This window comes from Sciurus vulgaris (assembly GCF_902686455.1).
Source record: "Sciurus vulgaris genome assembly, chromosome: 1".
Lineage (NCBI taxonomy): Eukaryota > Metazoa > Chordata > Mammalia > Rodentia > Sciuridae > Sciurus > Sciurus vulgaris.
In genome coordinates, this window is record NC_136461.1 from 81,789,928 (window position 1) to 81,806,211 (window position 16,284).

The window sequence follows — 16,284 nt, forward strand, 5'->3', positions numbered from 1 at the left end:
GGAAGGTGAGTGAAATGGTCACCTGGTTCTCCTCTCACCAGTAAATAAAGGAGACCATGGGCTGAACTGAATTTTCAAGGACTTTCTAGGGCAGATTAATCAAGCAGATTTGGAGAATGAAAAATGGTGAAATTACTGGCACACTTTTCTCTGCCCTTTGAGCTTTACATTATCTTTTTAATCTTATGTCCTTTGGAACCAAAAGACAAAATAGACTTCCTCAGAGGCTGGGCTGCTGCAGACCCTCCAGAGGAAATGCAGGCCAGGGGTGAGCCCCAGGCCCTCACCACAGCCTTCTTCAGCTCAGCGGTCATCCGATCCTGCCAGGCGAAGCACAGGATATGCGGCAAGTAGAGGGTGAAGTAGATGACACCGCTGCAGGCTGCTGCCAGGCTGGCCTTGGAGAAGAAGGTGCTGAGCAAGAAGCACTGCATGATCGTGGCAGTGGAGAAGGTCAACAGGAACAGGAAGACGATGAACGGATCGCTGTAATGTAGGATTCTTCCATGCTGAAACCAAAGAGGCCTCGGGTCAGTAATTCCCACCCATGCCCAGGGCCCTGGCCCGTTCAGGGGTGACATGTGTGCAGCAATGCCAAGGCCTCTGGAGCCTCTGCACTATTGGGGTCTCTCCCCAGCGCCTGTTATTGGTGCCTACACTTCTACAACTCACACCCAATACGCCAAGTACATTTAATCTCACACATGGCATTTCCCCTAGGAGGGGTGACACATTAGGCTGCCTCTCAGTCATGGGCAATGTTACAAAAAATTAACTGGGAGATCATTGGGCTAAGCTGGCTCCAGTGTTTTGGATTCCTACATGAGCACACCAAACCCAACTCCAAGCAAGAATCACTTAATCAGAAACTGTCAAGTAACTTCTCTCTAGGGACTTTAACCAATCGAATATTTTTTTTCTTTGTCTTGCTTCCCCACCCCTTTAGTGGAGCCCTGAATCACTCATGAATCACTGTTTGCTCAAATAAACTTTTAAAAATTTTATTGTGCTTAAGTTTATCATTTAGCAGCAATTATTATAGGTGATGTAAGTAAATCCCTGGTGCAAAGGGATAATGTGGAGAAACGTGCCTACAGCGAAGGAGGAAGACTTGGGGCAGGGTAATTGGAGCTCCAACAGCACCTGGAGGTACTAAGTAGATGAGGGCAGAGGGGGAAGAGGCAGACCACTCAAAACAAGCTTTCATATTTTCCAGGGGCCTGGCCTGCTGACTGGCCTGGTCATTTATACTTGTATTCTGAGGTTTGCCTCATATGTGAAATATCAGTGATGAATCTAGATCACTTGGAAGTGGATGGGCCCTCCCCACCCATGAATATTGCCCAAATACTTTTCATAGAACTTGCTTGCAATGTCCAGTATCTTTCACTTTGATTACGTAGAAAATAGGACCAAACTAGCAACTTGCACTAAGTGAGTAACTATCCAGTCACAGTATAAGATAAACTGAGATGTTTAAATGTATTAGGCTTTCTTCACTGTTCTTTACTATAGATGACCTATGAGGAGTTTAACCCTTTGGATATATCTCCACAAATAGATTATCCTGTGCTTTCCTCAGGAATACGAAGGTGCATAAATTAATTCTGATTCATTTGTGGTGGTTCCCGGAAATCCTGGGTTCTTCTCAGTAGACAAGAGAGACCAATTAGCAGTATCTGTCGTGAGCATGGAAAAGTTAAATGGAACAGGTGTGCCTCTAACCTTCTGTGGCCACCATTTCTCCTTCCTGACCTCAAGCCTATTGGACCCTAGAGGAACAGATTGAAAAAAAGTGGTGTGTGTGGCAAAGGGAAGTGGAAGAAAGTCATGCTTAATTAGAACAAATGTCTGAGGAAATCTAAATAAAAATCAAAATTAGGACTCAATGTTCCTGATTTAATGTGTCAAAAGTACTACATATCACCCTAGAAAGTTCCATGCCCTTTCTTTAATCACATGCAAAAGCAAGTCCATGGCTGACATGTGGCTTTTGACTGCAAGAACTTTAGGATAGTTGTTTCTTTTCTTAGAATGAAATCAATTTCTTGTCCCAGCTCAAGGCAAAATCCTACTAATGCCCAGGCTGTGTAATTTCTCACTGACCTTTGCCAGAGATGCCATTTGGCTAACCCTACTGTTTCACTGGCTTTAACTTTTACCAATGACCACTGTTTTTTGTTGTTCCTAGTAGCTTGCATAACAATGGAACCTTCCCATTGTCCTTGCTTCCAGCTTCTTTTCCTGAGTAGTTAGTTGAGTTGGGGAGGAAGGGACAAGGGAAGATGGAAAGTCATTCAAAAGAAAACCCTACTTTGGTGTAGAAAGCTCAGCTTCCTGTCTTCACTGGAATAATATTCTGGTTCCCACAAGGAGAAATCTCTTTGTGCTAGAAACTCTTTGTGACCATTCTTTACCTCACGTCCTAAAAGCTTTGAAGTCCAAATGGTCCATTCTTAGGAAGGCAGATCTCAATTTCAGTTATCAGCAACAAGTCAGGCAAAACCTCACAGCTGTTCAGTCAGATGTTTACACATTGATTCCTTTAGTTCTGAGGACACAAATTATCTTGGTACTGGGGAAGGAGCAGACCAGGGATGGGATAGAACAAGTTGCTGACATTTGCTCCCCTTATCTCTATAGAGCTCTGTTCCCATTTGCAAATGTGGCTTTAGCCACATCCAGGTGGGGTCAGGTTGTTTGAGCTGAATGACTTCTATCCACTTTAGTAGTGATTTTCAGACTCCAGTGCAGGATTTGGCTAAGGCCACAGCTCACTGGGTTATAATGCAACACTAAAAAACAAAATGCCTCAGATTTAGGACATCTTATCATAAAGAGAATGGGCAGGATTTGGTTTAAATGGATATATGTTGGTTGGACAGGATATATGATGGAACATTCTTGGATCAGGGAAGTATCAGGTGTGGTCCAGTATGGGATGAGAGACAGTCAACAAGTCTGTGGGTCACTACACTATTGCCTAGTGCAGAGGAACACGCAATACGAGATGGTGAAGAGGTTGAACCAGCTCGATGAGCTTGCAAATCTAAAACACAAATATCACATCAAATTTCACCACCCAAAATAGCAGACTGTCTAAATTTATGTTCATATCATTCAACAAATACAAAAGAACCTCTACTGTGGAGGAACTAGAAATGAAGGATAGCAGTGTATCGTGAATGATGTTTTATTTTCAAATCTAGATTATAAGGGAGTTGCAAATTTGCAGAGGATGGACCTATGTACTTTTTTTTTTTTTTTTTTTTTGGTACAGGGGATTGAACCCAGGGGTGCTTAACCACTGAACTACATCCCCAACCCTTTAAAAAAAAAAAAAAAATATATATATATATATATATTATTTAGAGACAGGGTCTCGCTGAGTTGCTTAGGGTCTAAGTTGCTGAGTTGCAATCCTCCTGCCTCAGCCTCCGAGCTGCTGGGATTACAGGCATACACCACTGCGCCTGGCTGGACCTATACACTCCTGTCTGTGGCAATAAAAACTCCTTATCACTGAGAAAGGATAGATTCAAAATTCCATCTTTTATTTTATTTTTAAAATTTTTTTTAGTTGTAGATGAAGACAATACCTTTATTTTATTTATTTATTTTTTATGTAGTGCTGAGGATCAAACCCAGTGCCTCACAATTGCCAGGCAAATGGTCTACCACTGAGCCTCAACTCCAGGCCCCAAATTCCATTCTTTAAAACAGGGAAGTTTTGAAGATTTTGCAGGCAACAGATTTTTTTCCTTTTGTGAACTCATGAATGGTGTGACCTTGATGACAATTAATAAACAGCCAGGTCTCTTCCCCCAATACCACTGAAAGGGCACTTCACATTCCAGCTGTAGCCAGTTGTTGGAATGATAATCCCAGAAAATAGTTTCTTATATCTGTGTGTGCAAAGAGAAGACCTCTTCGAACACACAGTTGCTCTGTGCTGGGTTCTCTTAATAGTAGCCTCTTCAGAGAGGCATGGAATGGGGCTGGAAAACCTGTGTAGACAGGGGCAGGAAGATGTTATGATACATTGACTCCTTGAGGAGGGCTTTGTCTCTCTGAGTATCCTCTACCTTGACTGAAAGGGCTGGGAAGCTGGATGTCATGTTGCCCTTGGTAACCAGATGACTAATAGGCACAAGTTCATTAACAAGGGGAAAGGTGTAAGGAACATTATTGTTTACAAATTTCTAGGCCTTTTCCATTTGGCTTACCATAATGAATACTGTCAGGAGAAAGATGCTCATTGACATGATGGAGAAGCTGTCCAGGAACCAGGTACACCAAATCACTGCATTGGAGACACCCTGGTTTTTCAAGGTCTCCTTCAGCCTCAACTCCTTCTCCAAAACGATGCCCTTTACTGTCATGGAGACAGAGTAGATCCATGCCAGCACCATGAAGATAGGGAAACATCGGTTCAGGATGATCATAAAACTAAAGGAAGAGGAGAGACACAGAATAATAGAGCATCCTGTACCTGACGGAGATAAATACTTGTTGAAAGAATAGAGGAAAAAGAAAGAAGAAAAAGAAAATCTCCATTAGGCATTCAGTGGGCTGTGTCCTTTAATACATTCCACATTTGCCCTGAAGCATTACTTTTTCTTTACAGCAAGACAGTGGCTTTCTGGTTAGCCTAGACAAATGATCTTCAAGTAAAATGTGTAAGTAAATCACATTTTATATATATATATATATATATATTTATATATATATAAATAGATATATATATCTCACATAATATAGATCTAGATCTTCCCTGTAAGTTCTCGTGGGAAAGAACTTGATGATCAGGACTCTGGTAGGAAGAGATGGGTACATGCTAACTGGCACTGAAGCCCAAGAGGGTGAAGCACAAACAAGGGGAACTGATTGATGGAGGCGAGAAGGACAAATGGGCTCCCCAGGGAAGTCAGTCAGCCCAGCACTGTCTGCCTGGAAGGTTATATCCTAGCTATGCAGGAAGAGGCACAAAATAACCAATCGGTGTAGCCTTTTCAGAAAGCAGTTGATCAATCAATAAATCAGCGATCTAACAACCACTGATTCCACCAGCCATGCACAGGTAGAGTAGATCCTAGGATATATATTCCAGCAAGCAGGATAAATTTGCTATATGGGAATTATTTTTCTCTGTGTGTAACATAGTAGAAAAGCCCTTGGGATTATTATCTATCGAAAACTGTTGGGTGTTGCCACAAGAAGGGCCTGATTCCAGGGTGGAAGGGTTTCACTCAAAATGGCCCTAGCGAGAGAATCATGCATTCATAAAGCATGAACTTCCAGAATTGACCACCAGAGGACTCTCCCACACTGAATGACCCCAAACCCCATTGTCACCCCACAACCACCTATTTCCCTGCCAGCCACTCCCTTTCTGATCCTAAAAGTGAACCTGGGCTTTTGCTCTTGGCTCTACTTCCCATCTCTGCCTTTTGTCCAAACCCACACAAACTGCAGAACAGCCAATGTTATCTCATTAGTTCTCCATAGAGCTGAGGCTGGAGAACTGATTGGTCTAGAGTGTTGAGAGAGGGTTTCCTGTGTTCCATACTTGGCTTTGTTTTATAGTCTCTCCAACTGGCAATTTGACTCTTCTTTTCTTCAGGCTGTGCATGCTTCTCTCCTTCCTGAACCCCACAGACACACACATCCACTATGGTAAACTTCCCAATCTCCCCTGACTCCTTGGAGTTGAATTAATAAACCAACTATAGTTCTGTACTGTTGTCCTGGAAATGTTTCTGACCCCATCTGCCATGGTCAATGCATCCTTCCATCTCCTCTCTGACTTTGTCTTGTTCTCTACTACCCTCCAAATCTATGTTCAGCAAAACAGACCTGTTGGTTGAGGTGGTCAGGGGAGGAGACGGGACCCCATCCAATGCATTAAGCATACATCGTGGGAATGTTAACTAGGGAAAGAGCAGCATTATTTGGAGGCTCCTAGGAACCAGACCTACTTGCCATGCAGAGTCCAAATCTGCTGATTTGGCAATCATTGGGCAAACACTGACCAGACCCTTCTACATACCAAACATAATAGGTAGTGGGAAATTTAAATTGCCTTCATGTCCCCTCCCTCAACCTCACATCCATTGCTTTAACTTTCACCTTGCCTTTTACACTTCAACACCAGCTCTTTCCCCTCTCCCTGCCACTTCACTTTCTCCTTTGCCCTTACCTGGATCTGGGGGCAAGCTCAGTCACAGCTCCATTCTTTTCAGTCTGATCCCAGTCTCCAGGGTTCTATCTAGAGACACTGAAGTCTTGGAAGCACCCACCCCTCCCTAGACCCCTCTAGCTTGTCAGGGAGGAGGATGGATGGCCTGGGACTTACGAGTCATCCACAAAGCAGGGGTAAGGCATCTGCTGGAGATAGACTCCCACTGGAACTTCCACCTGGGCCTGACTCCTGGTGATCCCCTGCTCAACCATGTCCTGCAGATAGGCAAAGCCTCCCCAGATGTACCGGAAATCTTCCACAGGATCTGCCCTGGGGCCAGAATCCCAGTACCTAAGAAGACCCAGGAGAGAGGAACAAAGGATGTGATTGGGAATTGGCAGCTCACCCACTCCACATGCTCAAGTGACTCAGGACTCACTCTCTGAAAATCTTTCTCCTAAATATTCCCAAACTATTCAGTTCTGCTTTCTAGGTCACAGTCTAAATCTCAAAGATGACTGTGAACCACAACGAGACTCTGTAATCACTTTCATTCAAGGACTCTACTTTGAGTCATACAAAAAGATCTTATTTCCTCTTACGTAACTTAATTTTATTGATTTGTAGACCAAGTCCAGTCTCAATCCCACTGACTTTGGAGGAACCCACTGAACCCTGCCTGAAACGTCACCTGTCTTTGATCTTATTGGTTTTCTCCACCACATCTATGTCCATCCGAATCTTGTACTTCACGTGGGGTGGCAGGGAGCTGGTCCAGGGATACATGTCAGGGAATACAACACCAGCCCAGAACCTGTTTTCCTCCAGCAGAGAGAGGGCTCTTTGGGTGAGCTGAATTTCATCATCGTAGCTTTCAAATTTATCCAGGACTAGGCACTGCAGATAATCACAAGAGCCAAGAGATTTGAGGAGCATCAGCTGAAGATACTCAAAGACAGATGGTAAACTGCTGCCCAGGAGATGGGTCAAATGCAAAGAGACCTATAAACCTAACATTTGTTCAACTCTGAGTCTGGTGTTAATTTTTCAGTGTATGTAGATGCAGGGGTTCCAGAGGGGCCTGCAAATGCTGACTTGCTCTTATCCCTGACGAGTTAGTGAGGGCTGCACCATTCAGCTGTCCAAAAATGCAAGTCCTCAGAATGACAAAAGTAAGACTCTCACTCCCCAGGATGGGAAGGCAAGGGGGTGGGGTCATGGTGCACACAGGCTGCTCAGAAGATCAGAAAAGTCTGACAATAAAAGAGTTTTAAAGAGAGAGAGAGAAACATTCCAAGCATTGAAACTTCCCAACTCTCTCCAAACACACAGGATAGACAACTGAGGGATGAATATGGAGGAAGAAAGGAAAGAACAGTCAAAAGGATTTCACCAGAGAAATCATTTTCAATTACAGTTTGATGACAAGAAATGCTGACGGAGGAGTTTCCCTCATATGTTTCTTTTCTCCTCCTGCAAGAGAAAAAAAAAAAAAAAATGTACCCACCAAAGAGCAAAACTAAGAATTTCTTTGAGTTTGAATATGAGAGTTTGCCCACTTGTACGGACTTGTTAAAGAATTTTTATTGTACTGGCACCTGTTTGTTTCCTAACCATTTGTTCCTATAATACTCTTGGAGTGCTAGTGTCCATATTTCTTTCTTAGAACTCACAAGAGGTCAGATGGCCTTTTCCTGATGAATTTCCTACTGAGAGTATGCCATGTGCCAGAGCCTGCTTCGTGCCAGGGAGACAAGGTGATAAATCTCTTCCTGAAAGAAACTCAGACCTAATGGGGAGAGGGGCTAAGTCTATGGGAGGAGTCAGGGAAGACTGCCTGGAGGAAGAAACTCCTGAATAGGAGGAGGATGAGCAGGAATTAGTCAAAGATAGGAAAAGTGAGGGTGAGGGAGGGGGAACAACTGGGATGTCCAGCAACTCGCAAGAAGAGAGCAGTGGTTCCCATCTTCAGTTGTGCTTTAGACTACTGGGGAGCTTTAAAAAGGCACCTACCACCCAAACAACTCAATCAGGATCTCAAGAAGCAGGCCCAGGGCATCCGCGTTTTGTAAAAAGCTCCCCAGGTGGTTGCAAGGCATAGAGAAGAGCACAGGGTGAGTGGAGGTGAGTGGTGGAGACCAGATCATTTGCTCTGTGACCAACCAACTGAGGGTTTTCTTGAGACACAGGGCTTTCAATGCTCTGGGAGAGCTCTGGGCAAACCATAAGGAGTCACTATAGGGTTTTAAGGAGAAGTGTGATACATGGGATCTGATTCTGTTCCCAAGATCACTGAAGGAGCAAGGAGGGAAGCAATAGGGTAATTTGGAAGGTCATTCACACAATGCGGGCTTTAAGATACAAATGAATTCCACAAAGGGCCCAGGGGTGAGCTGGAATCCTCATTTGATTGGGGAGGAAAGTAAAGCCTAGAAAGAGAAAGGCATGAGGGATTGCAGAAAATGCAGAACCTGGGTTCCCTCCTCACTTTCCATCTCTGGCTGAGTTCCTCCTGCGGCATTAGGAGCTGCAGGCAGACCCCGGTTCACAGGCCCCGGGCCATGCGGCTCTAGCCCTTCCACAGGTGTCCTGTAGAGGGAACAGAGCAGCCATCATTGCTTATCCTTAGCCCAGGAAAGGTAGGCTCCAAGAGGCTAACTTCCCTCAAGGTGGTAGAATAGGTATCAATCTCCAATTCGTTGGTTCCACAAATGTTAAATGAAGAAAGGAAAGAAACAGCCAGATTTTTTTGGGTACCAGGGATTGAACCCAGGGGTGGTGCTTAACCTCTGAGCCAAATCCTCAGCCCTTTTTTATATTTTATTTAGAGACAGGGCCTCACTAAGTTGCTGAGGCTGGCTTTGAACTTGCGATCCTCCTCCTCAGCCTCCTGAGTTGCTGGGATTACAGTGTGCACCACCACGCCTAGCTCAGAAGCCTCTGATTTCTGAGGGGCTGTCTTGGAACATGCAGGTGTTGCAAACCCCCCTCCTTGGGTCTCTGGTAATGAACTGTCCTGCCCCAGGCTCTACAACCTGAGTAGATCCCAGGTAAAGTTCCCAGTATTCTAGATCAAAAGAAAGAAGACAAAGGAAACTGGTTTCCAGTTGACACAGGCAGAAACACAGTTAAGGGAGAAGATCTATGGGGCCAAGGCTTAATTTAAAAGGAAATAATTTTAAAAAGAGATGGAATTGGTATTAAGAAATACCATACATCATGGAGCTAAAGGAAATGCAAGATTTTCATCAGTCATTCTTTTGAAAACAGGCATTTCTTGCCCAGCCTAATACTAGCCAGTCCTTAAATGAGATGAAAGACTTAAGTGCATTGTACACCTAAGGTTCTCAATAAATGTTCATTTCTCCAGGACATAAATAATGTAATGTTTATAGTTTTCTTCGGGGGAAGAGGACTTAATACATAGACTCTTACCATAGCTACAGACTCAAGGCCTGCCCCAGGGTCATTTGACAGTACTTAAGCCCAATAGCAGGGCTGTGGGCAGATGGGATTGGCCACTTGGGCAGGAAGCCTTTAGAATTAAACTGCTAGAACACATTAACAAAATACACATTTAAGTTTGCTTTAGGGAGATCACGACTTCCTACAAAGATGAGTAATAACACAGTCTCATTTTATCTGTTTGTCAAGTTTAAAACTGCAAATATCGTTAGTGAAATAAGACAGACACAGAAAGACAAACACCGTATTTGCTTGCTCACTTGTGGAAACTGGTGAAGTCAACCTTATAGAAGAACAGAGTGGAACAGTGGTCACTAGAGACTGCAAGGGAAGGGGAAGGGGAGGGAAGAAGTTCAATGAGGGACAACAACCCAAACAGTGGGAATCACTTCTGGCTCTTCTTTAGCGCCACAGGGTAACTAACTATTGGTTAAAACCATCTAAATACATTTCAGTATAACTAGAACAAAAGAGTATGGAATCCCCAGTACATAAAAATAATTAATGGTTGAAGAGATGGAAATGCTTATTGCTCTGATTTGATTGTTCCCCATTGTACACATGTACATTAATTAAATATATATAAATATTATATTTCAATAAAAAGAATGGCATATATACAGTCTTGGCAATCTGAGTCAATTGGAAATTGAATTTCTAAAATGAAAAACAAAATTACATCAGGAGATGAAAGTTCTTTACGCACTTCGTGGTGTCACACACAAACACACACACACATAGAATGTTCTGCCAATTCACATAGCATCACAAGGCATTTGAACAGTGTGAGAAGACGGTGGTCTGAAATCCTTGCTTTACTGGAAAAACAAAACAAAACAAACAAACAAACAAACAAATACCTGGGACTATAAGAGCCAAGGCCCTGCCAAAGGTCAGCATAGGTGAGGGGCAGAATCTGTGTTTACGTCCTCAGTGCTGAACCTGCAGTGTGGTGCTGTTACCGCTTCTTCCTTCTTTTTGTTGGTATTGGGACTCAAACCCAGGGAGACTTTACCACCAAGCTGCATTCTTAGATCCTTTTATTTTTAATTTTGAAACAGGGTCTCACTAACTTGCTGAGCCTAGCCTTGAACTTGAGATCCTTCTGCCTCAACCTCCTGGGTTGCTGAGATTACAGATGTGTGCCCCCACATCCAGTTCCCAAGTTCCTTTAAGAGTCAGCCATAGTCCAGCCATATAGTTGGGGCAAACATTCCTGAACAAAACCTCTTGCCCTAGTGTACCTTCTTGCACTGTCTGGCATAATTTTCTGTAATGATAAAATTGTTTTGTATCTTCCCTGTCCAATATGGTAGCTAGTTACCACATGTTGGGTACTTGAAATGTGGTTAGTGCATCAGAAGTACTAAGTTTTTAATTTAAATTTAAATAGCCGCATGGGGCTGCTGGTTGCTGTATGGTTATCACAGCTCTAGAGATAGAAAGTTCTTTAAGGTCAGGGTCCTGTCTTACTAATTATGTTTTCTGGGATGGTTGTTCTCATGATAGGGACTTGATAAGCATTTACTGAATTGAATTGGTTTAAATTTAGAAGTCCTGAATGCTACAAGGGGTGTAGCTATATTATTATTTTGAACAATATTCTGCGTACCCCAGAATCACATGACTAAACTAGCAGAAATTCAAACAGTAAGTTTTTGCTTTGATACTAATGAGAGTATCACTCTTAAAACACAAAGAAGGCAATATAAACACATGCATTTAAAATAAAGTGACATTCAACACTATCTAACCTGTTATTTTTGAGCTTTCGAGGGTGAAGGGGAAATCAACACTGGAATAAGTGTCTGATGTTTTCAGTGACTTTCTTGACTCCGTGATGACATGGGCTCTACTCTGGCTGACTGATCAGGCAGCTGATTCACAGTCAGATCCTGATGTGTTCCCCTAGATGTGTGTCCTGATACTCTCTGAACACAAACAACTTAAGAAATTTCTCAAATACTCATTTCCGCCCTGAAACATCTGACCCATTTCCATCTTCCTCATCTTGAAAAGTGTCAGAGCATGGTGCTTCCTGACCGAGTGGCCTCTGCCTCCCTTGTTGTAAATCTGAGATGTACCTGACCTCAGAGGTTTCTTTTAAGGACCACATGAGACAGTGTTTGTGAAGGGCTTAGCAAGTACCATGCTGTAAGAAAAAAAGGCCACAGTGGGCTGGTGTGGTAGAGTGTTTGCCCAATATGAGGGAAGCCCTGGATCCCCAATACCACAGCAGGGGGTGAGGGGGGTGGTAAACAGGAAAAGGAAAGTAAATGGTGGCTGAAGTCTTGCTTGGCACTGGGCACAGTCCAAGGACTTCACTCAGATTAGCCCATTCACCTTTCCAGCCTTCTGAGGTCAGCTGCCATGATCACTCCAAGTTCACTTACGAGGTACAATGAGGTAAGCTTCCTCTGGATAGAGTCTGCTTTTAACCATTACAGAATACTGAACTGTCTCATGAGTGATCAGGACCTAATAAAACCATTTTTCTGGTTGTTTTTGTAAAATATCTTGAACATCAACAGTGTCAAGTGACTTTTAAGCCCCTGCCAGGTTACTTTTCCTTCATGACAGCTGTTCATCATGGGAGGAAGGCAGTTGTTTTCTTTAAATAATCTGTCTGGGAACATATACCATCCTAAGCTGTCCTGCACATAGCACTTCATCTGGTCAAAACAATGTTATGGACAGAAGTCAAAGCCCAATTTCCACCTGGGAATGGAGCGGAGGGGTGCTGGGTCCCATCCTGCTGGTGTTCATTGGCTGCTCATTGGCCACTTGGTGAAATTCAGACAAGTCTGTGCAGAGGAAGGTGTTACAAATCAAATCCTGATTGTCCTCCTCACCAAATCTTGAGGTCAAGGCAGAGTGATTGTGGAAGCTGTGCTGCGCACGAGTCAGATGTCCCCAGGTCTTCCTCTGAGGCATGACTCATGGTGGAGCCTTGCATTCCCATGGGGAGGCCACCTGCCACACAGCAAGGGACCTCATCCCTCATGGATACTTGCACTGATCCTCAGTTAAAGTCTTGGCTAACGGCATGTATGTTAGTGAAGTATGTGCATGAGCGTGTTAGGGAGGCAGGGCTGAATGATTCAACCCTTAGCAGAGAGCTTCCATTTTGATACATTTGGTCTGGTCTGCCTGGCTAGTCAGTTACAACACAGTGGGTTCTAATGAGACTGAGGCCATGGAGTCTATTCATAGAACCTATCTGGTTCTACACAGAGAGAAACCATGCTATCATGCATGTGAGGGAAAAATACAGATAGACAAAACTGGATAGTATAAGGGCTTGATATAAGACCAGCACCACTATTGGGAAAAGAATTCAAAGGGCCTCTTCTGTGAATAAAAAGTCAGTATCTTGTGGCCTCAGAGGCAGTGTCTAAGCAAATGTTACAGCCAGAGTTCAGAATCTCAATAAGAACAATTATAATGACCTCTGACAGCCAAGAAGGCAGCAATCAAGCGTGAAAAGGGTTTCCTGGTCCCCTTCAGTTCCCAACTGCTGTAGCCAAAGCCAGGTGGCAGGGCCACCACCCTTTGAAGTCTACACAAGTCCACGGTCCCTTCTTGGTTGTTTTGCCGGCACTCACCAGGAAACAGAGTTCACCCTAGCGGAAGGAAGAGGTTCGAACTCTCTGCAGCACAGGCAGCTGTGTTCACAACCTCTAGAGAATGCAGTCATTTGTTGATACAGCTAAATCAAACACGCCTTGGAGGAGAAGCCCCGGGAGCAGCAGGCTTCCTTCTTCAACTGTGACCTCTCTGTCTTGAATTCAAACACATTAAGTAACAGATCCATGAAATTGTCTATTAGGTGGGGAACAATGTCCAGTGGAGGCAAAGAAAGGCTAAAACGTTTCTTTTTGTTTGAACTTGATAATCAAAGGGGGCTGACACCCGTGCTGACGCTGTAGTATAAGCGGTCATATTTTGACTACTACACCCCAGACACATCGGGGGTGAGGACTTCCGAGATAAAGGAGGCACTGGACCCTTCGAGAAGTTCACTCTGCTCCTCTATCTTTCACTTTTAAGCTCAGGAGGAGAACAAAGCAGCTGACGAATGCCATTGAAGGCCTCAAGTGGTCCTGCTGGTGTTAATGTAGACACCTGGGGTTCCTTTTGGAAAATGCCAGTGAATGTGGGCAAACATCCCAGAATAAATTTCCTGGCAGATCTAAACTGTAACACTCAAAATTTATTTCCCACTATATGGAAAAAGCCACTGAATGAAAGAGTTTTGGTTGTTTGGGTTGGTTGGGATGGTGAGTTAGAGGCCAAAGGCACTGCAATAAATTTTATCATGCATTTTGGGCACCGTGAGCAGACATCTGAAACATTTACCCCCAGAGAGCGAGGAAATGCACCAGGACTGGAAAACAAAGGGACAGGAAATGCACAGTGATTTTAAAAAGTCTGTTTCCAAAATAAATAAATTAAATACAATAATGAAACAAATGAAAAGGCCAAGCTGAAGTACAAGGTCTCACAATGGGCAAAGCCACCAGGTCATGCTTGTGTCTAGCTGGGTCCAAAGGATGACAGCATCTCAGGACTGACAACTGCAGGGCACACTAGCTCTCAAAATTTCTAGTTCAATTATTCTAACAACTCTGGAGGTGGGTGGGTGAGACTATACTGGAAATATTTGACAATGAAGAGGACTGGGCACTGACCAATCTTACCACATTCTGGTCACAAATATTCAGTTCCACCATACCAGTGGCACTATTGAACCTGCAGCTCTGGTTATCATCCTTTTTTTAAGAAAATGGAACAACAATGTTGTCCTCAGTCAACTGGCAAATTCAATCTTTAAGGTATAGCACAAATGTTATTTTCAGTTTTAGTCTGGCATTTATGACTGTCTACTTTAGGTAAAGGCAGCTCCACTCAGGTAAGCTGGGAAGTAAAAAAGAAAATCAGTTTCAGATCTTTGAGGAGATCAGGCTAATGGAAGTGGAGAAGCATATGAGCAAATAACATTCAAGGCTTCTGTGGAGGGAATATGGTGAGAGAAGGCCTGGAATACAGGATCTGAGTCCTGGATGTGGATGTGGGTATTGACCAGGTAGTCAAGGGAAGCAAGGAAAGAAACACACACAGCTGTTCAAGATAGGAGTCTTGGGACAGCCCCATGGAACATGGAAGAGTTCTGAAGAGGCTGGACTAGAAAGAACCTTATCTTCCCAGCAATGAGGAGTCACTGTATGCTTGGACTTTGGAAAGATCTATCTAGAGGCAATGCAGGAGCTGAACAGAAAGATTAAGAGCCTGAAGACCTGGCAACCAGTGAGGAGAGACAGTACAGGCCTCTGTTTAGAGGCCAGACATGGAGAGGAGAAGAAGGAGGGATTTCAGAGATCGCTTGGAGGAAGAACTGATAGTAGTTAGAGGGTGATGTTTTGAATTTGGATTTGTACAACAGATCTCCACTCTGTCAGGTTGAATTATTGTTCTGCCAGTTCTTTGACAGAGCTCTCCTAAGGTATTGTTGAATGACATGTTTATCTTTCTCAGTAGAATGGGAGCTTCTCGGGGATCAGGGATTGACAGTATTGATTCAGATGTATCAAGTTGAAGTGCACAATGGTGGAATGAACTCGAGCCTTTTCTCATTCCTACTCGACTAGAGGTATTTTCAAGCAGAATAGACCCACTCATAGTACTCAGAGTACTCTCGTACTCTGCCTATTGTCCTGTTTATTACAAAATAATTGCCATCTTCATTGGACTCATTATATAATTTACCCAAACAATGAGTACTGTGTCTGTATTAATGTGCCCTGCATATTACAGGGGAAAGAATGTTTTCATGAAAGTCAGACAGAACTGGTCAGAATTTTGGATCCATCAGCATCTGCTGTGTTATATTAGACAGTCAGGACCTATGAGGCTGGGTTTTTAATTCTATAAAATACAGCAATTATGCCTATCTGGTAGATAGGAGGGTTGCACGACATGTGAAAGTGCTCAACACTGTCGTACCTCACAGCAGCTTCCATGTAAGTCCCTTCCCTCCACCCATGACCCCTCCCCACCACCCTCACCTCCATCCCCCATGCCCACCGCATTTTCCTTCCTCAGCTTAGTTCTATTTCTGAGAGACTGGAGAAGCATAAAACAAGGTTGTTGTTGATGAGATGCTTAGGATCTAGACCACTGCCCTTGAAATAATATTGCTATTGTAAGTAGACTGCTATATTCTGCCCAACTCTCCTTCCCTTCTTTCTGGCTTCCCAAAGCTTATCTGGAATCAGTGAATTAACAGAAGAAAGCAGAGGATAGATAATCCACAAATATCTGCACATCTGATTCTAAGGTGCATTACATGATCAGCAGTTTTATCTTCCTAATCCTATTTGGTTTTTGTTTGCATTAAGGCTAGCCTGGAAAATATGTTCCCTGAGAACATTCTGGTTGGGTGGTAATGGCATGTGGCCAGAAGCATACAAGGTGCAGAGGAAAAGGAGTCCAAAAATCTGGCTACTGATAATTCAACAAGATAATCACCATGTAGATAATGAAGAGTTACATACACATGTTGACAACCGAGGAAAAGCAGTTAATGAAAGCATGTTTTCTTAAGATGTAGAGAAAGGTAGTAGTTACTGGTTAAAGTA

At 43.5% G+C, this 16,284-nt stretch overlaps 1 protein-coding gene across 1 annotated transcript in view; it reads right to left on the reverse strand.

Moving 5' to 3' along the window:
• The window catches only part of ABCA4 (ATP binding cassette subfamily A member 4), a 139,280-nt gene that overhangs the window by 72,042 nt on the left and 50,954 nt on the right, over nt 1–16,284 (reverse strand). The window contains 4 exon segments of the mRNA XM_079152574.1: nt 288–509; nt 4,227–4,449; nt 6,356–6,532; nt 6,873–7,078. Of these exon segments, the coding sequence (XP_079008700.1) occupies nt 288–509; nt 4,227–4,449; nt 6,356–6,532; nt 6,873–7,078 (828 nt within the window).